Source organism: Somniosus microcephalus, chromosome 18, assembly GCF_052327205.1.
Source record: "Somniosus microcephalus isolate GS21.2 chromosome 18, FLI_Smic_1.0, whole genome shotgun sequence".
NCBI lineage: Eukaryota > Metazoa > Chordata > Chondrichthyes > Squaliformes > Somniosidae > Somniosus > Somniosus microcephalus.
Window position 1 is genome coordinate 33,161,830 of NC_141004.1, and position 26,672 is coordinate 33,188,501.

The window sequence follows — 26,672 nt, forward strand, 5'->3', positions numbered from 1 at the left end:
CACTTCAAGCTGATAGCTATTTGAAGTATTTTGTTTATTTTTTTTACAGAAAAAGCATCACACCAGATTACTTATGTATCTTATAAAGTTAATAAGGAAAAAAGAATTATGTCTCTAACAGGGAAACATCTGCGATTACAGGAGACGAAAGTAATGGCGAACGTAAGATGATGGAAAATATATTTTAAAGGGTCAGACAAAGAATCCACTGATATGGAATAAATGAGAATTAGGAATCCGACTGCTGTATTACTTTTGTGTCAAACTATTCAATAATACAAAACCAGAAAATATGTCAAGGATATTTTTTGAAGACTGGATTGCACTAGTAACGGATTTTCCTTATGGTATGCTAACGTAGTTTGGCATAAGACACTTTCAGGTGGGAGATCAAGCTGTTGCTAAGGTTCTGTGGCAGTGTTTTGCTGTTTCTGTACTGAAGAGGTTAAAAGTTAGATTAGCGGCTTAACTGATTAGCTGGCTGATGTAATAAAGGAGAAGTCTGGCAGAACAAAGACAGTTGGAAAAAGCATATTACACGATGATTGGGGGAGTAAAAGAAGGCAAGGGGGCCATACATTGAACAATGGGCCGCCAAGATGTGATTTGCGAAGATGTGGTTAAGCGTACGTAAATTGGATAGAACAATGGCAGATGTGGAAACAGGGCAAATGAGATAAATGAGATGTGTTTTGTGGAGATGTGATTAAGTGTACGTGACTTGGACAATTAATTGGCCAAGTCCCGAAGATGTGAAGGAAACAAGATGTAAAATTGTATATAAGCCAACTGCTCAAATGTAAAAATTAGACTTCCGTCTCAGCTCAGACTGAGAGGGCCTCTCCCTGCCCGTGCTTGAATAAAGATCGCTTGGAACCAGTACACACTCGTCTCCGTCTGCTTTGGGGCAGAGAGAAATCCCACAACATGTACATAATGTAATTACAGAATTATATTACATCTGAAGAGGCCAACTTGGTAATGGACTAGTCTGGAGGGGTGTTCTATATGCAAATCGTATGGTGTGACCATCTCGTACTTGCGGTTGAGCAAGCTCTTAATTGCCACTTTTTAATCCATTTTCCATATATGGATGAGGGAGTGAGATTTGGGATTTGAGGATATTTCGGACGTGTTCTTCAAAGTCCAACATGGTAAATGTTGAAGATGGATCTATTAGTATGCACAGGCACTCTCTTAAGACAGCACACAGACAGATCAAATCAACAAGATCAGCTCAGACTGGCTATAGACCAATAGATGACATCAGTGTGATAGTATCCTGACCAAGTTTACTAAAGAAACACTGTCATCGGGAATTTGTAACTTGCCCGATAGAAATTACTGTTAGGTAAGGAGGGACCAATTTAAGAGCATTATGACTGAAGCTATTGGACAGGTTCAATTTTTGAGATTGTTAAACATACAAGAAATGTAAAATTCTTGCTACCAATGCTCTTTTAAAACGTACTGAGCCTCAGTCCCCAGTTATACTTCTGCCCGTCACATATAAGAATTAGCAACAATTATTAATATGCACAAAAACTACTAGGGCTGTGTTTCTTTTAGGTTTCAGTTCTGAACAGTTGGTGCTTCTTGGTGAATGTAGGCCCCATTCAATTTACAGGTGTTAATCTCTATTGGGGAGGACAAGCTTCAAAATAATAATATCTGTATCAATTCAAGGTGTGTACAAAAACAAATCATATTTTCACCCTACCCACTCCCCCCCACCCCACACACAATTATATGATTTTGACTGGGTAACTGCACATATACAGTGCTGCATTTGGCCTTTATCCTTCATTTTAAATTCATTCTACATAAATTGTCATATTTGCAGTGCAATGGCAATAGTTGGGTATCTCCAGACTTTTGGACTTCTACTGTTGACAATATTTTTAAAATATTACCTCAATGAGACTTAATGTAAGTATCTCATTGGAATTTTATTGTCACACCCTTGCCGGGTGGACCTAAATAAGGCCCAGATTTTCCAACTGACAATGTGAAAATTAAAATGGCTAAACGCTGGTGTTAAAATAATGCTGATTGGAAAATCTTGGTCTAATTGTCTACCATTGAACCTCACTGGTCTCCTCTTTTGATAATGACGATGCTAAACGCTAACCACTGCCACAATATCACCGAGCTTCTGGGACAAAGGGATCTTAACTCTAAAATTCTTCAATCTTTGATTCTGCGGCATTCTAACTTTCTATTATGATGTTGTACACAGAATAAATCTTTTGTTCTGTATCCTTGTATTACTAAATTTTTGCTTTTAAGTTCCATGATGTAATAAGGCTGCATTTCCTCTGGTGTAAACCCATGTTTGTTCACTGGATAAACAGACAAAGGTTTAGCTGGAACTGTATTGTTTCTGGCAGATGAGGTTGTTTGGCACATTTGGTGGTGATGGTAGAGTTTGGATAAAGTGGCTGTTCCCCCCCCCACCTCACACCCGCACCCGAACCCTCCACCCCCCCACCTTCCAAACACTTAACAATGTTGGTGTAATACTGGACCACGTGTAGCATCAGCTATATTTTCTGCATCAATGGGAAGAGGGAACCGCAGTTATACTGTTCTCTTGAGCCACTGTGAAGTGAAAGAAGACAACTCACTGTGCATGTCTACTTAAAACACATGCACAGATTGCAGAGTACTGGCTGCTGACCGCCAATGAGATTTGTAATGCTTGAAAAGATCTAAAAAATGTCAACCTGTTATATTGCTGTTCCAGTGCCATTGCCTATTGAGGTCTCTGGAAAAAACACATTTTGAATTCAGAGCAGGCTCCTTGAAAGGCACTATCACCACTTCATATCTTACAGCATTTCTGCTAATCATAGGCCTTTTTTTGAATGAGTACATGGGGTAGTGTAGGCTGCCAAATATAAACTGACAACTGGAAGCTCCTGGCCTTAGGGCTGTTTGCCAAATGGACTGCAAGGAATCATGGTGCTACCCCTCGCATTAATCAAACAGCCAGCTCTGTGGAACTGGACTGAAGATGATTCAGTCTTCAAACCAGATACGGTTGTCAATCAAGATTCACAGGATATCGGATGCAGAGGTGCTGTGACTGCAGGAAATAAACACTTGTCCAGACAGCTATCAGGAATGTTGCCGGAACAGAATAGTGCAAAGGGTCCACATTTAAAGATATTAACTTACTTTTTATTCCACAGAAACAACCTACAGATGCATATTAATGCCCATGAAACGGCTTAAGCTCCATCAGACTGCCATGTGTATTCAGTGCAGCTTGAGGATTCATCGAACCAGTCCTAATTATAACCCATTGTACCATGGCCGATGAGAAAGAAGCCACTGAATAATCCATGATAGGCAGAAATGCTTCATTTTGATTACAAACAGAAGTGAAAATACATCTATCTCTATGTTATTAGGAGCTAAAGGAAAAATTAGGTAGCTGTCATATCACGCTAAAGCTAAATACATGGGAATTTACCTCATAATTTCCCCCCATCAACATCACTAAAAAACAGATTATCTGGTCATTATCACACTGTTTGTGGGAGCTTGCTGTGCGTAAATTGGCTGCCGTGTTTCCTACATTACAACAGTGACTACACTTCAAACGTACTTCATTGTCTGTAAAGCGCATTGGGATGCCCGATGGTCGTGAAAGGCACTATATAAATGCAAGTCTTTCTTTTTTATATGATAATTGATTAGAATTATGCCCAAGTATGATTTTTCCAGTTGCTAATTCTCTATTTCAGTGGTGAAACAGAATAAGGACAGTTACAGAAAAATAGAGTTTAATTGGCCAGTATCAAGTTGGAATTTAGAGAGCTCCATTTAATAGATCTATTATGGTTCAAAACTAAAATGTAACATTATATTTTGCCACATCTGAATTTACTGAAGAGTTTCTTTTATAGTTTATTTACATTTTATTCGGCTAAACTGCTGAGATTACTACTTCTACAGTCCAGTTACGCAGAGGTTGCCGTTTGATTGCTTTTTCTATTGTTTGTGGATTTATTTTTTCAGTATTGGATTCAAAAGATGATACATAGGACAAGTCTCCTTATACCCAGTGACAGCATCTAAATCAGGCATTAGGCTGGTGGGAATCAAAGTCCTCAATATATTAACTCAGTAACGTGCCTCAAGCAGTGTGACATTTCCATTCCCTACACTCTGTCCTTATAGAACTGAACTTATTAGTCCTGGAGGCGCCACAGTTAGTTCATGCAGCTTGTCTGCACGGGTCACGTGGATCAGTACAGTTGGATACTGCACCACCAAATGTTTCAATATTTGACTTGTGTGATTGTTTTTATTTCTGCTTTAAACTTTAAAGCAATGATTTGTCACAGTGATGTTCTAATTTCAATGTAAGTTATGCCTTTGGATTGACTGTTGACCTTATCTCAGTGAGATACAGGAAACTTTCGTTTAATCTACCGGCAAAATTCAGGAGCCATTTCCTATAAGTTTTTTTACTTCTCGTTGCTTTTTTTTCCAGTCATGGCTCCCAAGCGTCTAGCTGAAGCTGTTGCTTAGCTACAGAGACGCTTTTAAGCTGCGGCCGACTGTTTTGAAGCTGTTGCTAAGCAACAGGGTTTGTTGTTCAGCTCCGTATGTTTTAACATTAGCGCTGGTTTATACGGCAGTTTTGATGAGACGGCACCAACTCGGTCCCGTCGGTGCCGGATACCAGAAAATTTCCTGTAGTTTAATTTACAAAACGGGAACAACACTGTTGGAAGTGTTGAAATCGATGTTTTGAAAAATCCCTTTGCTTAAAATACAAAATTTTAAAGTTACTAGCAAACCTCCTGTGGCATTGTCCAGTGAGTCAGAGGAATGCAAGAATAGAGATATTAAGCCAAGCAGTAAGATCAGGGACATTGATTTATCAGCATTTCGGGAAGCCAATGATAATAATGAGATTGATCTCAGGATCCAACAGAGGGGTTTCCCAAGATCTGGAAACACTGGAAAGGGGTCTTGTAGACCTGGGGACACTGTGGAGAGGGTTTCTTGGAACAGTGGGACAGGCTATGGGATCTGGGGTCACTAGAAGTGGAATTCTGAGAGGAAAGCATTGAGGAGTTAGGTTCCAGAGTCTGCGAGCAATGGGAGTCATCCTGCAATCAAATAACACTGGGAATATGATCTAATGATCTGCGAGCACTGACAGTGAGTCCGAATATGTGGGGGGTAAGAGGGGACGTCCTGGAGAAGGGGATCATGAGATCTAGGTGTAATAGGGAGGATGCTTTTGTGGCGCAAAGTATGGCATAATTGGGGATCTCTCACATCTGGCAGTATTTCGTGGGGGCAAAGTCGAGCAGCTTTTTTGGGAGAAAAGGCCAAGAGAATGGGACTCAAACTGTCCTTGCCCCTTTCAGATTATTAGGCCCCAACTCCCATCATATTCCCACTTGTCAGCCTTCGCCCCCTGTCCTGTCTACAACCACTTTTGTGCCTTCAGGGAAGGCAATAAATCACACACAAGGCTATTGAATGGGTAAATCTGTAATTTAAGAAATGTGTTTTTTTTTACTTGGTTTAAAATCTAACAATTGGATATTACAAATATTAATTAGCGAAAAAAATTGGCAGATGAAAATGTTTTGAGTGATTCAATTGGTTCATCAACAAAAGATGACAAGCAACTGTTAATATTGGAAGTTCCGAATATAATTGTTTACATACACAGTTTCAATATTAAATGTGACCAGTATTTGTGACAATAGGAAGTAAAGTTTGTGGAAAAGAAGTGTATGCAAGATTTTTACTATATATAGGTGCTGTGGAGTAGACAACACCAGTAGTTACCCACTTCCACATTGATTCAAATGCCAGCCTATCAATTATACTGATGGTGCTAAATTGTACATTGTTCCCTTTTACATCACCAGTATAATTTGCATAACTCAAAGCATTGCAATGCTCATCAACGCTGAGAACGGCCACTTTACCTCAGTTATCGATGTGTGATAGGAAACGTGACTATCTAGAAATCGTCAATGGTAATGTAATTCTTATAGTGCTAAATATTTCAACAGATTTCCAATGACTTTTTAACCTCAGTATATTACCATGCACAGACATTTCTAAACAAGATGAGCCGGTTGAATCTCTGGAACCTATTTATAGTTACATGATTCTTCCATCTAAAATGGATGCAAGAAAAAAGACAAGACCGTTTAAACAGCGTGCTAAAGAGTTGCTAATTTTACCGTGCCACGTGATTAATCACTGGTGCAAAGTTCGTTGGCCCATAAAGCTGGACTGTCTTGAGGCTCCTGTGATACGCTTCCAGAATTCCTTCGATACCATTGCAATATGGGTTTTCGGGGTTGCCATTCTGCAAGATTTTCAAAGGAAATAAAATACAATTGGAGATTGCTGTGAAACACAAATTCCTTTTCATAACTGTTTGAGAACTAATTATGTAAAAATATTTTCTGTTTATTTATTTTAATCACATATTCACTCCTTTTTTGCCACAGCTCTACCTCACAGCTTGGTCCATGTTTCAACTCCTACACTATTTCATTATAGAGTTTAATAATACAGGAAACTCTCTTTTTACCGGCACCTAAATAACCGGAAATCTCTCTTAACCGGCAAAATTCAGGAGTAGGTTCAGATAAGTTTTACTTCATATTAGTGGCCGTGTAACCGGGGTTCCTGGATCTGTGGCCGTGTAACTGGGGTTCCTGCACCTGTTGCCATGCAACAGGGATGCCTGGATCTGTGGCCGTGTACGGGGCTCTCGTACCTTAGTAAGTATGCCTCTCTGTAATCCGGACTTTTTGATCAACCGGCACCACGCCGGTCCCGGATAAAAAAGAGTTTCCTGTAGTCTTTAATACCATGGCTGAAAGGCCACTGAGCATCACTAAATAAAAAAAACGCAACAGTGAATGGGGAATTTGAGTTTAAATTTGGCACGGTTACATCATCGAGTTCGACCTCCTGTGTTTGAATGACATTTTGTGATCAAAAAACAGATTCTACAATGATAAAAAAAAATATTTTAAAAGGAAAATGCACCAAGCAGCATATATTTCTGATAAGAGACACTTGAAAGCAATTCAAAGGATTAGATTTAAAACATCATAAAAACTTCTTGTTTGGGCTGTTAAGAAACATAGAAGAAAGAACTTGAATTTATGTAACACCTTTTCATGTCCTCAGAACATCCCAATGTATTTCAGAGCCAATGAAACAAATAAATTGCTGTCAGTATTGTTATGTAGGCAAATGCAGCAGTCAATTTGAGCACAACAGGTCCCTAAACAGCAATGCGATGAATTCCCAGTAATTCTGTTTTTGATGGTGATGGTTAAGGGATAAATGTTGGTCCGGACATCGGGAGAACTCGCCTGCTCTTCTTTGAACAGTGCCATGTGTTGTTTTACTTCCACCTGAACAGACAGGGCCTTGGCCTAAAAAACTCATGACACTGTTGAAAATACAGCACTTAGGAAGAACAAATGCTGAAAATCTAATATTAAAGCAGAAACTGCTGGAAGTATCTGAATAAAGCATGTAAAAGGAAATCTGGAATAAAACTGGCAAGACCCGGGCCTGGACCTCCAGGTGGGCCCCACATCTGCAGCTGAGTGGGCTGGAATGCATGCTTTCTTCCAGCATATTGGCTTCCCAACAGAACTGAGGCCAAGGGCCAAGGAAGCTCCCAGCATGGAAATCCCTCTCCTGGCAAACGGCCCCTCTGAGGTAGGAGTGGAAACTGCCCCAAATAAGCTCCCCCCTCCCCGGAAACTCGCCAGTGAAACCACGACTCAGCGTGTCAGGGTCCTAGTCTCTGCCATACTGGAGGAATTACTATTTAATTTTTTTCATGAACGTTGTAATATAAAAAATGAATGGACTTCCAACAAAAGTACACTCGGAGTTGTCATAAGCAAATGCAAAAGCTTAATCAGCGGCTAAAAGGAAAATAAAATTGAATTCCATCTCACTAAAGAAATCTTAAGGGTTTTGGTTCATTGCAGTGTTATTAAGCTGAATAAAAATTGCAGGAAAAGAATCTTGCTATCCTATTTGGCAAATATAAAAACATTATCAATGGAATTTCCCTTCAGGATAACATAAGATGATGGCTGTGTTTCAGGAATTGTATCAGTAACTAAGCTATGGAAATATTCCCTTTTTCTCTCCCCCATTCTTAATTGAGTTTATTTTCTCTTCATATTCTCTAGCTGAGAGTGTGGAAAAGTGACCTGCGCTCAAACTTTTCTCAGTGTCAATCTTAAACCTGTAGCTAGGAAGTAAGCAATAGCATGATACAGTAACAAAGCTTTCTGATCGTTTTCACCCTGTGGAGAAATGCATCTTCTGTACTTAGAAAGAAAGACTTGCATTTATATAGTGCCTTCCACAACCTCATGATGTCCCAAAGCGCTTTACATCCAATTAAGTATTTTTGAAGTGTAGTCACTGTTATAATGTAGGGGAACACAGCAGCCAACTTGCACACAGCAAGCTCCAACAAACAGCAATGTGATAACGAGCAGATTATCTGTTTTAGGTGTTGGTTAAGAGATAAATATTGGCCAGGACACCGCGGAGAACTCCTCCGCTCTTCTGCAAAATAGTCTCATGGGATCTTTCATGTTCACCTGAGAGGGAAAACGGGGCCTCGGGGTTTCACGGCTCATCCGAAGGATGGCACGTCTGACAGTGCAGCACACCCTCAGTACTGCACTGGGGGTGTCAGTCTAGAATTTGTGCTCAAGCCGCTGGAGTGGGGCTTGAACTCATTACCTTGTGACTCAGAGGCAAGAGAGCTCCTACTGAACCACAGCTGACACAACAACCTGGGGTCTCTATCTCTCTATGTTCAATGGACAAGAAGTACAGCCATGAGCAGCCCCCAGCTCTCACCAATGGGTATGTCCAGCAGGGCCCACTCCCGGAGAGATTAAATAATTCTCAGAGATTTAGACATAAGAAGTTACAACACAGAAACAGGCCAATCAAACATCGCAAAGTTTCTATCCCTCCATGACCTTGCCCCTCCCTATCTCTGTAATCTCCTCCAGCCCCACAACCCTCCGAGATACCTGCACTCCTCCAATTCTGGCCTCTTGAGCATCCTCAATTTTAATCGCTCCACCATTGGTGGCCGTACCTTCAGCTGCCAAGGCCTAAGCTCTGGAATTCCCTCCCTAAACCTTGCTGTCTCTCTATCTCTTTCCTCCTTAAAACCTACCTCTTTGACCAAGCTTTTGATCATCTGCCCTAATATCTCATGTGGCTCGATGTCAAATTTTGTTTGATAACGCTCCTGTGAAGCGCCTTGCGATGTTTTACTATGTTAAGGCGCTATATAAATTGTTGTTGTTGTTGAGTGGATCCTGAAAACTGCTCTCTCCAACAAATCATCGTGTGAACACAACTTGACTTGCACCGTGGAGCCAAAGGCAGCTTGTGTCCTCCGTAGTGCTCAGCGACCCAAACTTTCTCATTTTTTTCACTGCTTGCTCTCTCAGGTTTGAGAGCTTGTGGATGTAGAAGAGTGCAATCAAGCCAGATCCCCAACAAAAATGTAATTTTCCTGACAGCAAGATTGCCATGATTAAAAAAAAAAATCCTTTTCAGAGCCCACCCAATAAGTACCCTGGAAATGTTTGTCATACTGAGCTTCAAGTTGTAGTACAACCAACTTGTAGTGAGTACCACAGGTGCACAAATACAGCATTCAATCAAATGCGGTTTTTACATTTCAAAATTGAGCAATACATCCATTTCTTCATTACACGGCAAACAGATTCTACTGTATTTTGTTTTGTAGCATGATGTGCTTTAAATGTTTTTAATTTAAAACAGTTACTCTCAGAGCTGTGCGCAGAAGTGAAGCTTGATTAAGTCCTGCTGATTTTTTTTTTTACTTTAAATGTGCCTGAATTTTATTTTAAGTTTCCTTTAGTCAACTGCAATTATAAACAAAAAAAGGAAAACATTGATGTTTCAGACACAGCCCTTCGTCAGATGTGGCCTGAGCTGCTGAGTGTTCCCAGCATTTCCTGCTTTTGTTTGGTATTATGAAGTATTAACCAGCTTTGATTTCTCGGAGGCAGTGGGGGGTCAGAGAGTACACCTCTCAGAGCAATGGGGAATCATTCATGGGGGCATTCGGGAAATTTCCCAAAATCCAATCAACCCCTGCAAGTGAGCAAAAACTTGTTTTAGGCTCACGGTGAGCAAAGACACTCAATACAGGGGACCCGACCTTTAAAGAAAGAAAGAACTTGCATTTATATAGCGCCATTCACATAGTTATATCGAGTTACATAGGCCGGGATGTTCCTTACCTCGGCGGGTCCAGGGTGGTGTTGGTGGCGTGTCGAGGCCCCACAGCTGGCTTCATCCCGCTGCCTAAAATTAATTTATGTTGTTAAGCCCGCCCAGCGTGTTTCATGGCCCAATTAGAGGAAGCTGGTCTGGTGATGTCATTCATGACGTGTCATTAGCCGATTTCCTTAAAGGGACCATGGCCACATTTCTTTTGACATTTGTGCTGTCAGTGTTCTACAGCATTGAAGTGCTGCAAACACTGAGAATGACTGCACAGAGGCAGAGGGCTGCACCCAGGTTCTCCCATAACTCCATCCATATGCTTATGGAGGGAGTCAGAGTACGCAGGGAGGTCTTCCCTTCCGATAGGTGGCAGACAGCACATTGCACAGGAGGGCAGAAGCAGGGGTGTGGTAAGGAGGACCTGGGTGCAGTGCCGCAAACGTTTCAATGATCTCAGTAGATCACGAAACGTTAGCACAAAGCCACACTCAACCTCATCCTGCTGTCCCTCTCATCACATCCCCATCACTCTGCCTTCCCTACCCTACTCCTGCACATCCTTACTCACACCCACTTAACTTGCACCTCCACCCATCCCTCTCTATCTACATTATCACTTCCCCATCTCACTAGCCACCCCTCGCACTCACCCTCATCCTAGTGCAATCATACCAGTTAACAGCACACAAGGGTAGCAACTTGGATGCTTTATCCAATGTTCATGTAAAGTTTCTGTTAATCTGCTGTCAAACATTGAAACCTTTATTTACAACACTTTCTGGTCTTGGACAAATTTGCGTACACCTTTGGAAGTGGCTTAGTGAGTTGCAGTGAATGGTGAGACATAATGGTATCCCCTGCAATGGTGATGAGTGTGAAAGGAATGGCTTGGTCATTGTAGGGATGCTTTATGGTGCTGGTGTGGGTTGGTGCCAACCTGGCGCATCATGTGGCAGCCAGGGTGTACAGCGTAAAGTTAAGTAAATCTGGCCATGATGAGGCCATCCCTGGCCTCCCGGGCAGCAATGCTGATGCCCTCTGTCCTGTGCAGCATCAGGTGATTGCGGAGAAGGTTGGTGTTGTTGGTGCTGCTGGTGTGCCTGGTGCTGCTGGCGTTGGGGCTCATTGTGGTTCGATTCTGAGGACCAAGGTAAGACAGTATAAATGGCACTTATGTTGATGGAATAGGTGGCAGGTGAAGTACAGATGACAGAAGCATCCTGTCAATGGTGGGAGAGGTAATGAGGTGAGACTGCATGGAGACTTGTGGAAAGACTTGCAGCATGCAGAATCTGTTGTGGAAATGCAGTGAGGAAGAGCTTGTGGCTGAGGAAAGTGATCTCAGTCAAGTGGGAGCTTTTACTGTACATTTGAACTTGTCAAGTAATCAGCTGGAGCAATGGCCACTGAACTCCTGCCTCAAGTTGATAGATATGGTCACAAAACAGCGTGGTTCCCGTGACCATGAAGTTAAAGTTAAAAAGTAAGGTTAAAAAAAGCCTGTTAAGGGTCTGTTAAGTACATTATAATTAGTCTCACTGGGTTGCCCGCCGCAGCCTGTCGGATCTGCTCAGCACTGGCCGACCCGATGCTGGGAAACGCGTGTTGCGGCGGGATGACAGCAGATTCCCGACCCACTGTCAAAAAAAACACTTTCCCTCCTGACCCGCCACCGATACCGCCCACTGACACTACCCGGAAAATTCCGGCCATAGCGTTTACAGCACAGAAACAGGTCATTCGGCCCAACTTGTGTATGCCAGTGTTTATGCTCCATACGAGCCTCCTCCCACTCCTCTTCATCTCACCCTATCAGCATATCCTTCTATTCCTTTCTCCCTCATGTGCTCAACTAGCTTCCCTTTAAAAGGGCCTAGGCTATTTGCCTCAACTACTCCTTATAGTAGCGTGTTCCACATTCTTACCACTCTTTGGGTAAAGATGCTTCTCCTGAATTTCCTATTGTCAGAAGGTTGTGGATTCAAGTCCCACTCCAGAGACTTGAGCACAAAAATCTATGCTGACACTCCAGGGCAATACTGAGGGAGTGCTGTACTGTCGGAGGTGCCGTCTTTTGGATGAGACATTAAACCGAGGCCCCATCTGTTCTCAGGTGGATGTAAAAGATCCCATGACACCATTTTGAAGAAGAGCAGGGAGTTATCCCCGGTTTCCTGGCCAATATTTATCCCTCAATCAACATAACAAAAACAGATGATCTGGTCATTATCACATTGCTGTTTGTGGGAGCTTGCTGAGTGCATATTGGCTGCCACATTTCCTACATTACAACAGTGACTACACTTGAAAAAGTACTTCATTGGCTGTAAAACGCTTTGGGACGTCCGGTGATCATGAAAGGCGCTGTAGAAATGCAAGTCTTTCTTTCTTTTTGGATTATTAGTGACTATCTTATATTGATGGCCTCTAGTTTTGGACTCCCCCACAAGTGGAAGCATCTTCTCTGCGTCTAAAATGTTTTCTCAACATCCCAAAGCATTTTACAGCCAATCAAGTACTTTTGAAGTGTAGTCACTGTTGAAATGTAAGAAATTCAATAACATTTATAAGGCAAATGCAATAACATGTGACAAGTGTCACATGATCAAATGTCATGTGATCAAACCTTCAATAATACGTCCAGAGTTCGCAATACTAGCTGTACTCAGTGCTTCCCTCTGATGTTGCAGTTCAGATTGTGAAATGATCTGAGTGTGACTGCATGTTCGCAGTGAGAAAGCCCTGCTCACAGGGAGCACAGATTCTCCATCTTGCAATCCATGCAAGCATCACTCCCTGTTGGGATTTTACTGCGTATTCAATCCTGTGTCCTATTATTTATGGGGATGGGGCGAGAAAGTGGAGTTGATGTAGCAGATCAGCCAGGATCTTCTTGAATGGCGGAGCAGGCTCGAGGGTCCTTCTGACCTACTCCTGCTCCTATTTCTTATGTTCTTATTTCCGCCACAGCATTCTAGCACTTCCATGCATTGCATCACCCCATCCATTTCCATCGATGTGTCGCATTTGTTTCTTCACACTACATCCTACATAACAAAAATAGCACATCAAAATATTTTACCAAAGCAAACTCATGTGAAACTCTTCCATCGGGAGGCAGTTTAGCTCCAAATCCCAAAGCTGGGAACATCTTATCACTGTCATAGTCCTGAATGATTTCGCCCACTGCTTTCAGTGCCATTGCATACGCATTCATCTGGTAGGGGTTCATATAATGTAGTGATGTGGACTGAGATGGATTTCCTGATGAAACAAACAAAAATAAGAATCTATTAAAAAGAACATTTGGCGATGTACAGTTATTTAAGTTTCTGTGGTTGTTAGATAGGTTATTTAATTATATCTATAAAAACATACTGAATTGTAGCAATATTAATAAAGTAGCATCTTTAACTCTTATTAGGACAGATTTTGTTGTGACTCCTGTGCCAGGGTGTGAGTCAGGTGCAGTGAACCCAAGAGCGTCATGCCCAGCCAGACTTCAACCTGGCTGATTCACAGGTTCAGGTCATTTGCTTGGCCTGGTGGCCTGGTGTGCCCCGTTACAGGGTCGTAACCTGGCAAGGCCTATCACCTGAAAGTGAGACAGAACAGTTCGCCATTAAGCGCTGCACCTAGACTCTCTTAATCGGAGGGGACTGAGCAAAGCGACTAAGGCTCATTTCCTCTGGATACCCTTCAAAATAGGTGCTGGCCAGTGATACAAGAAGAAAAACTCATATTTCCTGTGCTTTGCACCCAGTGAATAAGTCTTCCCTGGGTATAAATCATAGAAAAATTAACAGTAACATTCAATTCTTTTAGGTAAGATACTATCATTGAGGCAAAGGTGGTAATATAACAGCAGCCTTCACTTCATTACAACAGCAGGAAGTATTTCTAACAAGTCTATCACCAGACAACAATGTTTACTCAAGCTTAATGGTGACAGGGCAGGTTGAGAAAGTGGTTAAATAAGCAGACGGGATCTTTGGCTTTATAACTAGAGGCAGAGTACAAAAGCAAGGAAGTTATGATGAACCTTTATAAAACACTGGTTCGGCCACAACTGGAGTATTGTGTCCAATTCTGGGCACTGCACTTTAGGAAGGATGTGAATGCCTTAGAGAGGATGCAGAAAAGATTTACAAGAATGGTTCCAGGGATGAGGAACTTCAGTTTACGTGGATAGACTGGAGAAGCTGGGGTTGTTCTCCTTCCAGCAAAGAAGGTTGAGAGGAGATTTGATAGAGGTGTTCAAAATCATGAGGGGTCCAGACAGAGTAGATAGAGAGAAACTGTTCCCATTGGCGGAAGGGTCGAGAACCGGAGGACACAGATTTAAGGTGATTGGCAGAAGAACCAAAGGCGACATGAGGAAAAACTTCTTTACGCAGCGAGTGGTTATGATCTGGAATTCACTGCCTGAAAGGGTGGTGGAGGCAGTTTCAATTGTGGCTTTCAAAAGGGAATTGGATAAGTACCTGAAGGCAAAAGTTTGCAGGGCTACGGGGATAGGGCGGGGGAGTGGGACTAGCTGAAGTGCTCTTGCAGAGAGCCGGCAGGGGCTCGACGGGCTGAATGACCTCCTTCTGTGCTGTCACAATTCTATGATTCTATGGATAGTTATTTCAATTACACCATTTAAATAAAAGATAATTGCTGGGACTTTCCTCGGGGGTTCTCCCGATTAGCCATCGGCAGCTGATCAGCAACACAATTTACCAAACAAAAAGTGCCGTTGTCTGTAGATAGTTTTAAACGGGTTTCCCTAAACACTTCCAATACAGCTGTACTTATTTTTGTAAAACATTGGAATTAGGAAAGCATCTTAGTTCCTTTTTAAATTCTGTTTCTTTCACATAATGTTCTTTTCACTGATATCAATCCTTTATTCTTTTTTCTTTGAGTATAATTGTACTGAACAGCATCAATCCAATGGAGCTCAGTAAATTGCACAAGAGATATAAATGGATTACAGAACCAATATGAAAGAACTAAAAATGTGTTCAGATTTTCTTTTTAGTTTGAGGATATTCTAATGCATGATGGGATATTTAACATAGCTTAAATGTCTATTTAATTAAATGAAAAGCTGTCAATTGTTCAATCAAAGCCATAAATCAGTAACTCGTAACCCTCTATATAAGTAATGTAAATTCCTCAAGTAGTGGAGATTTATCAGAGGTTTAAGCACTTACCATTAGAAGCTGTAAAATCAATAGCCACTGTAAAATTTATCTGTGTTCTGCAAGATTAAACAGAGAAACATAAAATTTTATCTCAAATATATTTCTTGGACATGATTCTCTGTTAGTTTTTATATCAATATTGGTCAACTAAGCCCTCATCGACCTGTTCCAGTGGTTCAGATATAGGTTAAAGATATTTTTCAGAAGAGCAGGGACTTATTCTGGTCCTGGCCAACATTCTTGGCTCATGCAACACCATCAAAAAACAGATTAATTGGCCATTTATCTCATTGTCAGCTGTGGCTCAGTTGGTAGCACCCACGCCTCTGAGTTAGAAGGTTGTGGGTTCAAAGTCCCACTCCAGAGACTTGAACACATAAAGCTAGGCTGACACTCCAGTGCAGTGTTGAGGGAGTGTCGGAGGTGCCGTCTTTCGGATGAGACATTAAACCGAAGCCCTGTCTGCCTTCTCAGGTAAAAGATCCCATGGCCACTATTTAGAAGAAGAGCAGGGCAGTTATCCCCGGTGTCCTGGGGCCAATATTTCTCCCTCAATCAACTTCACAAAAACAGATTATCTGGTCATTATCACATTGCTGTTTGTGGGAGCTTGCTGTGCGTAAATTGGCTGCCGCGCTTTCCCACATTACAACAGTGACTCCACTTCAAAAGTACTTCATTGGCTGTAAAGCGTTTTGAGGCATCCGGTGGTCGTGAAAGGCGCTATATAAATGCAAGTCTTCCTTCCTTCCTATTGCTACTTGTGGGACCTTAAGCAGATGTGACTTAGTCGACTCGATGCTAAACACGTCCAGAGCAGCAATCAATAAAGTCAAAGGATATTGCACTACATTGGCAAAACAATATAATATAACTCAAGGAGGTAATGATTAAACTTTATAGCACTCTATTTCAACTGCGCTTTGAATACTGTGCCTGATTCTAGTTTCCAAGAAACAAAAGAGACATTCAAACGCTGAAAGCAGCGCAGAGAGGAGGCGTGAGGCTAATCCTCAGTGTCAGCAGTATAAGTTAAGAAAAGATTGGAGAAACGTGGGCTTTACAGCCTGGAAGGGATGTGTCAGAAAAGTGATCTATGGACATATATAAGATTGTTAAGGGTCTACAAAAAGTTACTCTGAAATAGTACTTTAAATTAAACTGTGGGTGTAGAACTATGGGACACAAGTTCAAACTAAAGAAGGATATTTTTAGGACAGACATCAAGAAAATTTCCTTTCTCACAAAGAGTAATCAACTTCCAGATAGAGCAGTGCACGCAAAAATCCCTGGAATCATTTAACAACAACAACAACTTGTACTTTATAGCACCGTTAACATAGTAAAACGTCCCAAGGTGCTTCACAGGAGCGACGTCAAACAACATTTAACACTGAGCCACATAAGGAGATATTAGGGAAGATGAGGTAGGTTTTAAGGAGCGTCTTAAAGGAGGAAAGGCAGGTAGAGAGGCGGAGAGGCTTAGGGAGGGAGTTCCAGAGCTTAGGGCCTCGCCAGCTGAAGGCACAGTGATTATAATCAGGGTGCACAAGAGGCCAGAATTGGAGGCGTGCAGATATCTCGGAGGGTTGTAGGGCTGGAGGAGGTTACAGAGATAGGGAGGGGCGAGAGCATGCAGGGATTTGAAAGTAAGGATGAGAATTTTTAAATCGAGGCGTTGCTTAACTGGGAGCCAGTGTAGGTCAGCAAGCACAGGGGTGATGGGTGAATGGGACTTGGTGCAAGTTAGGACATGGACAGCAGAGTTTTGGATGACCTCAAGTTTACGGAGGGTGGAAGATGGGAGGCCAGCCAGGAGTGCGTTGGAATAGTCGAGTCTAGAGGTAACAAAGGCATGGATGAGCATTTCAGCAACAGATGAGCTGAGGCAGGGCGGTGTTACGGATGTGGAAATAGGTGGTCTTAGTGATTCGCGGATATGTAGTTGGAAGCTCATCTCGGGGTCAACTACGACACCAAGGTTACGAACAGTCTGGTTCAGTGTCAGACAGTTGCCAGGGAGAGGGATGGACGAGTTAAGAAACAATTGGATGTTACACTGGGGATTGGGGGGTTGCGGGCATTAGATTCTGTCCGGATGCATCAATCAAATGGTCTGAATGGCCTTCTTTAGTTCAGCCATTATTATCTGGTGATCTCGTGACCTTGCAGTGCGTAAAATGGCTGCTGCGTTCATCTACAGAATAAGTAACTCATTGTATGCAAAGTGCTTTGGGACATTTCTGACAGATGTGATAAGCTGCAATATAAATGCAAGTTCATTCTTTCAGATCCATTACAAATGTAAAAATGTGAATTAATCTGAAGTGGGTACGCATCAATGACATGGTTTTTATCTTGAGACCACAGGATGATAAGCGTGACTTACTCTTTACATGCATTGCAGATAATTCAGGTTACAGTGTTTTGTATATAAAATGTTCCTTATGAACAAAAAATGCTGTTGCTTTATACTATGCACCATTGTTTGTGCATGGATCTTGAAATTTGCAGATATCTATGTATGAAGATAGGCCTTTATTGTCAAATCTGTAATTATGAGATAAGCAGATTGTTAAAGCTCTGTTCCTTTGGTAGTTTATAATATATCTGTGTGGCAAAATATATTTTGGCCTATGTTAAATGTTTTAACTTGTATTTCTTCATTGTCCGAATCATCATGGTAAAGTTTAACATGCAAAGTTATGTAAAGTGATTCAGCTCATCTGCTGCTGGAACCCTCACCAATGGTTAGCAGAAAGTACCAGCTCAGATCAGAGAGTTATCTGGGGAAGGAGAAAGTTTTCTTTTGTCTCACACTGTGGTGGTTTGAAGTGTTGATTAATCATCCAGGCGGCATCATTTATATTCCTGAACATTGTGTTGTTAGAGATAGTTCCACCCTAAGTACCATTGTGACACATTGCTGTTTAAGCTATTGTTTTATTCAAGGCATTCAGCATGGCATGCACTCAGGCAGATGAGAAGAAGCCACCTGGTCACACATCAACAACTTCTTGCATTTATATAACACCTTTAGCATACAACAACTACTCCAGTTGCTTCACGCAGGCGTAATCGAAACAAATGGATGCCGAGCCAAAGAAGAAATTATTCGGAGGGGTGACTAAAAGCTTGGTCAAAGAGATGGGTTTTAAGAAGAGTCTTAAAGGAGGAGAGATTTAGGGAGGGAATTCCCGAGTGTGGGGCCTAGATGGCTGAATGTATGGCCATCAACGTTGGAGTGGAGGGACGGGTGTTTTATGAGGCCAGAGTTAAAAGAATGCAGAGTTCTAGAGGGGTGTAGGGCTGGGGATATTGTAAAGTTATGGAGGGACGAGGCCATTGGGAAACATGAGGATGAGAATTTTAAATTGGGGACACTGGAGGACCGGGTGCCAATGTAGGTCAGGGAGGATAGGGGAGATGGGTGATCCCATATCCACCGGTCAGATTTGGGAGTTAACAACATGTTCAAGGATTTTGGAGAGGAAGGGGACGGTGGCTATGGGTGGTAGTATTCAAGGATAGAGAGGATGAGCTTGGGTTTTTTGAAGGGGTTGTGATGACAGTGGTTTTGAAAGGGAGCAGGGCAGTACCTGAGAGAGTGCGGATCACACGCCCTCGTCACAGTACTGCCCAGGTAGAGAAGATGAAAATCTACCTGAGAATGGGAAAGCATGTGACTTGCACAGAGCCGGTGGGTGCATCTTGGATGCCTGCCTGCCCTATGCTGCTAGTGCATCTGGCTGCCATTTAGCGAGTGGTCAAATCAACCCCAGCCTCCCTCGGCCCACTGCCCCCCCCCCCCCCCACCCACCCACTGTAAAAGAGGGCCTACACAAAAATTGATTTCTAAAAAGAAATTTAACTTCGAATCGGGGGTGCAAGCTGTTTTCTGGGCCTGAACAACTCCTCCCTCCCCCCCACCCCGACCCCTCCACCACTGACTAGGGCCCACTTGCACCCTTCTGGAGGCCAGTACGCCTCATCTTACTGGGCATACCAACCTCCAGACATAGCCTGGGTCCCATAGAAGTTGGGGAAGTGGGAATTCTCAGCACAGCGAGCCCCCGGCTCTGCCCCCTCTGCGTGCCCAGCCTTGTAAAGTCTCTTACAAGGCCAAGCAGGAAATCACAACATAGGTTGCGATCGGTGTATCTGGGTCTCAGCTTTTTCTGGGCCATGACATGGGACTCCTGCTGAAATTATGTTATTTATTAAGAATAGGAGTATTACATCGTGCTACACACAGTTTAACATTCTGGTGCTAAAAGGGAATAGTGTGTAAACTGACCTGTTTCTTTAAACCCATAAGGTCTTTACAAGGGTTAATTGGAGTCTAATTGCTGTTAAGATTTATTCTGACATCAATCAGAAGGTACTTTATGCTGTTTCTCTCAAAACAGCAGGAAATAGTTGGTGTTATTTCATTTTTAAAAAATACCTTTTTGGTGTGACACAGAAAATTGCAAATGAGGATAGATTTTCCATGAGAAAACCATCCATTTCTTTCTGTCTTTTTCTTTCCTTTCAGGTGCGAGGTGGTGATGTGGAAAAAGGAGCCACCAACGGCTGCAGCCCATATTTCGGAAAGGGGAAGTGGAAGAAATGTGGCCCTCAGTAGTTTTCTGTCCAACCTCTCCTCCAATTACCCATGCTCACCCCCATCCTGTCCACCTCTTTACCTTCCCACTACCTATTCCTCTTCCTATTGCACAATCGCTCTCATCACTGCCCCTACCACTTCACCTTTAAATTACCTACTCAATAGCCCAGAATTTGCAGTCAGCGGTGAAGAGATGGTGCTCGCCGCTGACCTCGAAGAAAGCTGCCGACAAAGATCCAGCGATCTCTGTGGCATGAATTTCAGCTCTCCCGACCTTTATTTGAATCTGGCAGCAAATCAAGTAAATCTGCAGCATTCAGCAAGAGTGATATCATCAAGCTGGCGAAGCAGCCAATCACATTGAAGAATTCTCCAAGATAGCAAACCAGGAAGTAAAATGAACAGATTCTAATTGATAAATTTTACAGTGATCGAAATAAAGATTGGGACATACACATTGGATTAAGGTAGAAGCTGAAATATTATAAACAAACTTTTAAAAAATTATTTTAAAAACAGTGTCATTCTTAATCATATTAACGGAAAAATTTGACATTCCACAAATATAAGATTAGTTTTTCAGGGCCAGACGGTTGTTTAGCAGTCAGTACGGCGTTAAAAACCCAGTTATACCTCTTACACGAGGGCTTAACTTTAGGTTTTTTTTAACAGTGATATTCCATCGTAAAAGGGGATGCATTCACCTTATGTGATTTCAACTGATTGCCGGCTCTGGGGAGTTCCACAGCGCAACCTGTGGCAGAGCAGGGAATGACTGACCGCAACTTCAGGATTTCCACGTTTATCTGCGCATGCGCTAAATCCTGAAGTTGCGGTCAGTTTCAGAGGGCTAATGATTGGGAACGTTGACAGTTTTGTCGCAATTATCGCAATTAAAATCTGGGCCCTTCCCTTCCCTCTACAATGTACCGCTGTCACTCACCTTTCCCATAAACCCTCCATCTACACACTCCACTCGTTCATGCCCAAGGGCAGCTGAAGACTCCGGAGGCACCTCACTCTCAACCAGTTTGCTTCCTCCCGTCCCACTTTACTCTCTATCTGTTTTGTTTAAAATGTAACTTTTTTGAAAAAAAGAGAAATCAAATCAGGATAAGGAAAGATACTATCTGCGTCTCTCTCTATTTTGCTATTCTCCGTTCCCCTCCCCTCCTTACTGTCTCACAGGTGTTAGAAATTAAAATCTTAGACTCATAAGTCTAAGCAATTACCATTGACCTTTTTCCAACTGTTAGAAAAACAGGTAATCTAAATTGATGGCTTCAAAATTTAATTGGTGTTTCTTGAAAAATTTAAATAACATTACATGAAGAAAGGCACACTCGCGCCCCCTCAACTCTCTCTCTCCTCTCACTGTCATTGTTTTTCTCTTTCTCTCACACGGTTTTCATTTTAAAAACACTAGATATGAATCTTACCTCAGTAAAGCTTTTGAAATGTGTCCTCTAGCTTTCCTATAAATACTTCAAAAAAGACTTTCGATCAAAACCAGCTAGAAGCTAAAAGAAAAATATTCTTATGTATAGCTGACTGGTACTGTTGCATCTTGAGAAACAAGGTGCAGTGCTTCTACTGAGACTGCAGAATTCAAATTGAGCTTTTGGAAGAGGCTGTGGCCTTCAATGAAGGCATGAAAAGAAAAGAAATATGTCATTGTAAAATATGAAATTATTTGAGTTTTTAATTTCGGGTTAAACCCTTACTTTGGACATTTGACATTTCAGTTCCACGGGAAAAAATTTTTAGGAAACATTTTGAAACAATTGTGTGAACCCAATGGCTAGATTGCACAAACTACTGGTTAGAGTGTTGAGTTTACGTGGGTTTTCCCCAGTATAAATATGGATATAGTGGCCCAGATATTCCGATCCCTACGGGTGAGTACGCGCTGTGTACACACCCGTAGGGACATCGGAAATGCCGGTTTCAGGCATGCGCTGAAAACCGGCATTTCCGATCTGTCAAGAATGCCTGGAGAAGGGCCACTGCGGGCGGATGGTTCCACTTTTTGGAGACCCTCCGCCCACAGAAAACCCTTACAATTCTTACGCCTGGTAAAAGAAGGCGTAAGGCCTGCTTTTACCTGGATAAGACTTGAAAAACAATTTTTAAAATTTTTTTTCACTGATTTATCATTTAAAAATACTTTAAAAAAAGGTAAGTTTACTTTTAGCCCCGTAAAAAACTATAATTATTTTTTTCAAAAAATTTAATTTTTGTTTAAAATGCTTAATTTATTGTAACTTCAAGTCATTTAAAAAATGTTTAAAAAAAAATTTATTTAAAGTTTTACTATGTTTTTTCATTGATCTCCATTCATATATTTGACAGGTCTTCCTGTGAAATGTATGAAGGGAGATTCCCTTCTGTGATTGGCTCCCCATGCCCCACGTGATCCCAGGGACGCTGCGAACTACATGCGCCCCTGGGATATGTGGGCCCAGCGCACTACAAGTTTGGTGAGGCCCAGGAGCGGAAGCATGTGCGTCCCGGGAGAACTCAGGTAAGGGCGCAGATTTTTCCAGATCGCAGGCCTCCGCCCGCGGGAGACCTGCGATCGGAAAATACGGGCCAGTGCTTTATAATGGAAGAGGTTGACACAAACAACTTTGATGAAAGCATGACACAGGAAATAAAAATGGCACAGACAGGCAGTGCACTCAGACACAAGATTTAAAAAATATATTACTATTCAATCTCCCTTGGCGTTGCCCATGGTAAGTGAAGAATATTCTCACTCTCGTACCTGTAAGTGCTGTTTCCATTTAGCTGTTTCTCCCCCTGTCTCGCCTCTTCTGTTTCTGTCTGTCTCTTTTCCTCCCTTCTACTTCTCTCCACTTAAATCCTTTTGTCTCTCCCTCTGTCATCCTTTGCAGTTTTGTTTTCTTTCCTTTCAGACGTGACTATCAGAGAGTTTTATCTTCTTCCCCTCAAGTGCCACTCTCAGAGCTGCTGTTATTGGCGCACTGTGACCAGGACGCAGATCTTATACTGAGCAAAATTGACAATTTGAATGCATAACTTGATATTTACAAGAAGTCACTGATTAGTTTGCTACCATGCTCAGTTGTTTTAATGACTAGGTCCCTGGATATGATATGATAGTAGAGTGAAGATTAGTTTAGTTGACAAGATCAGTGAATTTGTCGACAAATTCTGAAAACTAGTTGGTAAATTAGGTGTTCCAATTTTTTGGCAAATAATATCAGTTTGTGTTTATATTGTGATGACAAATCATTATTTTTTTTGGTAGCCAGCATCAATCTTTATCGTGTACACAGCATATGTCAAAAAAATTCAACACCTTATTTCTCAATTTGATGACAGCTGTTAACGAAACAATTGTTGTCACGAAGTTAGCTGAAAAGACACAAGATACATACAAACAACCTGAAATAACAATTTATAGGGGATTCGATGGTACAATGTGTGAAGACTTTGGCCTTTCACTTCTAGGATATGGTTTTGAACAGTCTATTGTTCATGCCATGAAAGTGTTTGAAAGAATTTGTGCCAGCCTCAACCATGTCACAACAACAACAACTTGTATTTACATAGTGCCTTTAACGTAGTAAAATGTCCCAAGGTACTTCACAGGAGTGTTATCAAACAGAATTTGACACCAAGCCACATAAGGACATGTTAGGGCAAATGACCAAAAGCTTAGTCTAAAGGGTAGGTTTTAAGGAGTGCCTTAAAGGAGGAAAGAGAGGCAGAGAGGTTTATGGAGGGAATTCTAGAGCTTAGGGCCTTGGCAGTTGAAGGCATGGCAATCAATGGCGGAGCGATTAAAATCGGGGATGCACAAGAGGCCAGAATTGGAGGAGCGCAGATATCTTGGAGGGTTGTAGGGCTGGAGGAGGTTACAGAGATAGGGAGTGGCGAGGCCATGGAGGGATTTGAAAACAAGGCTGAGAATTTTAAAAATGAGGTGTTGGTTAAATGGGAACTAATATAGCAAGAACAGGGGCGATGGGTGTGAGTTAGGGCATGGGCAGTAGAGTTTTTGAAGACCTCAAGTATGATACTGTGCCCATAAAACTGCTCCCAATTGGATACCAAATTAACACTTTTACTCAAAAAAGGCCACAAGGTTTCTGATGTGCAAAATAGAAAATGAAACATGTAACCGGTAAATACTCATGTGAAGTTAAGGCAAGTGCACATTGTTAGGGCAGAGTAGAGGGAGCTTATCTCTGCATTTAACTCAGCAAGTGGGGGTGCCAAAATCTGATACTGGGCATCCAAATTAGATAGTGTTTCATTTTGCAGCATTAACATTCCTCATCTCAACAGGCTCGGAGATGCTCCAAAATTTAAAAAAAATGTATCTTGCAAATAAGCCAAACATGCTAAATTAATGGCCCGGAATTTCCTGCAACGTTTCGGCGTAACTACTACCCAAGAGTGGGGCTGCGTCATTTTTTCCCCCAAGGAAATTCGTGTGTAACTGAGTTATGTTGGTTATAGGTATTATGTCCATGTGTAATTGAGACACGGACTGCAGGAGTTGGTTATAACAGGTCTTTACTGAGTGGAGACAAACTGGAACTAACTATGCAAAGTTAATACACAGGCTTATATACAGGGGTGGACACTACTGGTACTGCAGTATACAGGGGCTGCAGAATACAGCTCCTTCTGCAAAGTACATACACTACAATTCCTCCACTTTTAGCTAAACAGTACATAACATTCGATTAATAATTAAATAACATATCTACACTTACAGTTGTCATCTACATTAGCTGAAGTTAAGCAATTATAAGTTCAGTCTTTGAGGAGGCTTCCTGATTCTGTCTGGATAACGCCTCTTTGGGGTATCAGGTTCTTCTGGCAGAGTTGATTCGGAACCAACGTCGTTGTTGGGTTCGTCTGCTTCCAATATTCCCGATTCTGAGGTAGATGCAATTGGTACTTCGGTTTCATCACCAGGTGTATCAGATCATGGTGTGGAATTGACGTTTTCCAGTGACTCTAGAATCTGGTCAGCATGGCGTCTTACAATGCTCTCTCCAACGTCCACGGTATACATTAGAGGTCCTTGCCGTGTACAGATCGTTCCTGGCTGCCATTTCTCTGTGCGGTAGTCCCGGGCCAAAACAGGTTGATCTATCTTTAAACTCCTGGTCGGCCTTTCATTCATATTCTGAAACTGCCTGTTCTCCACATCTCTTCTGATGTTTGGCTTAACCAAATCCAAGCGGCATCGGAGTCTTCGATTGAAGAACATTATGGCTGGAGTTTGGTTGGTAACCGCATGTGTCACATTCCGGTAGGCAAACAAGAAGTTATCCACCTTGTGTTGTAGGGGTATGTCTTCATTACACATTGCCTTGATAGCCTTCTTGAATGTTTGAACGAACCTCTCAGCCAATCCATTGGTGGCTGGATGATATGGGGCGGATGTGTAATGCTTAACACCATTGTTCTTTAAGAACCTCCGGAACTCTTCAGACACAAACTGTGGTCCATTGTCGGAGCAAATCTGTTCAGGCAGCCCATTTCTGGCGAATATGGTTCGTAAGACTGTGATAGTTTTTTCTGTGGTGGTTGAGGACATTTTTATTACCTCTGGCCACTTTGAATGTGCATCCATCGCAATTAAAAACATCGAGTCCATAAATGGACCAGCAAAATCAATGTGCACCCTTTGCCATGGAGATGAGGGCCACTCCTATGGATGTACAGGGGCTTGTGGTGGGGCGTTTTGGACCTTCTGGCATCCTGTACAGCTCTTGGTCATCTCTTTGATTTCTCTATCGATTCCCAGCCACCACACAAACGCTCTGGCTAAGTTCTTCATTTTTACCCCTCCCAGATGACCCTCATGAAGCTCATTGAGCACTCTATCCTTCAATTTGGGTGGAATTACTACTCTGGATCCACACATCAAGGTTTCTCTGCACACTGACAGCTGTTCTCTTCTCGGCGAGAATGCTGGCAACAGTGGTTCGCCATGTGCTGGCCATCCCTTCACCGTTAAATCATAGACCCAGGAGAGTGTCGGGTCATTTCGTGTTTCCTTTTCTATGTTTGCATTCGTCACAGGTAGACATTCGACTATGGTCGAGTGGAATATCTCCACTGGATCCACTGCAGGTGCTTCTTCCACCATCGGCAACGGTAGGCACGACAATCCATCAGCATTCCCATGCTGTTTAGTTCCTTTGTACTCAATGTCATATTGGTGTGCCCCTAGGAAAAGGGATCACCTCTGTAGCCGTTGTGCTGTCATTATCGGGACGCCCTTCTGAGGGTTGAAAATGGAGACAAGAGGTTGATGATCAGTTAGTAGAGTAAATTTCTGACCGTGCAGGTGGTGATTGAACTTCTTCACCCCCCACACCAGGCTGAGGGCCTCTCTGTCAATCTGGGCGTAGTTACGCTCAGCTGAAGTTAACGAGCGTGACGCAAAAGCTATCGGCCTCTCTGAACCATCAAGGAATTTATGTGACAGTACCGCTCCAATGCCGTAGGGAGACGCATCACACGCCAGTCTTATCGGTAGTGATGGGTTGTAGTGAGCC

At 42.3% G+C, this 26,672-nt stretch overlaps 1 protein-coding gene across 2 annotated transcripts in view; it reads right to left on the bottom strand.

Moving 5' to 3' along the window:
• LOC147105205 (copine-8-like) overlaps positions 1-26,672 on the bottom strand; it is a 776,136-nt gene that overhangs the window by 102,935 nt on the left and 646,529 nt on the right. For both annotated transcript variants that reach the window (XM_086011336.1, XM_086011335.1), the window contains 3 exons: positions 15,522-15,568; positions 13,403-13,584; positions 6,228-6,355 (listed from right to left, as the gene is read on the bottom strand). In XM_086011336.1, coding sequence (XP_085867462.1) covers positions 6,228-6,355; positions 13,403-13,584; positions 15,522-15,568 — 357 coding nt within the window. The remainder of the gene's footprint in view (positions 1-6,227; positions 6,356-13,402; positions 13,585-15,521; positions 15,569-26,672) is intronic.